The following is a 1,017-nucleotide window of genomic DNA, read 5'->3' on the forward strand; positions in this document are numbered from 1 at the left end:
ACTTCTCTGCCTTGGAGTAAAACTCAAACTCGTTCTCCACCACCTCGCTCGTCATGCTGGCCGAGGGGCACGTGCCCACGCGGGACTCACTGCTCCTCCAAGACGGGGAGAAACTGCAGGTCAGGTCCGAAAGCGCCACAGGCACGAAGACCACCCCCCCACGACCGGAACCAAAGAGGCAGGTGTCAGCTCTGTGAGTATCCCAATTGCTTCATTTCTCCCTCCCCAGGGCTATTTCAAACACTAAAATCCTTCAGCTGAGAGCAAGAAGGAACAAAGATCTAAATCCTGGTATTTTCTGGAGACCAACAAGCCCAAAACCCTTTCGTGGGCAGGGATACCTCAGACCAGGCATCCTGGAGCCTCTCTCAGCAATACTCCCAATTATATTATTATTTTTTTAAGGCTGGCCCACCCTTTCCACCTATGCTGCCTCTTCTTTCCTTGTCTTAACATTTTACAGATTACATGTTTATCGGTGGCGACAGCCCCATCAGTCACCTCTAATTACATCTGGAGTTGCTAAAAGTTATCTTAAGCACCTACCTGAGGACTGTAAATCACCACCATGACCATAAGTTAGATATTTGCAATATAATAAAGTCAAGGTACAATCAGCAATACAAGCTATAAATCCCCCCCAGGCATCTCATAATTCAAGCCACTGTGGATTTGATTAACTGTGCCAGGGATTAGAAACTAGATTTAAGGTGGCCAAAGGGTAAATCTGAGGACTTCAAACACCTTTACAAATAAAGAGATATATAGTGTTCGTGGCTTCAATTTGCTGGCAAATATCCCATTAGACATAAAACCTTTTCTATGGCAGGTTAGGCAGTTTTGGTGGCCGTGCGCGGTCTTGAACAGCCTGGGGACGGTGCAGGGAGGACGCAGCATCTCACCTGACAGATCACCGGATGAGATCCAGTTTGGCTTGGGGAAGGCTGGGAGCCGGTCTGCGCTGTGATCTAAGGGAAGAAAAAGTGGGATTTTAGTCCCAAATCACCCCTCTGGTCC

The 1,017-nt window shown here is 48.0% G+C and overlaps 1 protein-coding gene across 1 annotated transcript in view; it reads right to left on the minus strand.

Moving 5' to 3' along the window:
- NTMT1 (N-terminal Xaa-Pro-Lys N-methyltransferase 1) overlaps positions 1–55 on the minus strand; it is a 3,694-nt gene extending 3,639 nt beyond the window's left edge. Inside the window, exon 1 of the mRNA XM_009876456.1 lies at positions 1–55. This exon is cut by the window's left edge and continues 138 nt beyond it. Coding sequence (XP_009874758.1) covers positions 1–55 — 55 coding nt within the window.
- Between the last annotated feature and the right edge of the window lie 962 nt (positions 56–1,017).

The sequence above is a fragment of the Apaloderma vittatum genome, unplaced genomic scaffold (genome assembly GCF_000703405.1).
Source record: "Apaloderma vittatum isolate BGI_N311 unplaced genomic scaffold, ASM70340v1 scaffold25459, whole genome shotgun sequence".
Taxonomy (NCBI): Eukaryota; Metazoa; Chordata; class Aves; order Trogoniformes; family Trogonidae; genus Apaloderma; species Apaloderma vittatum.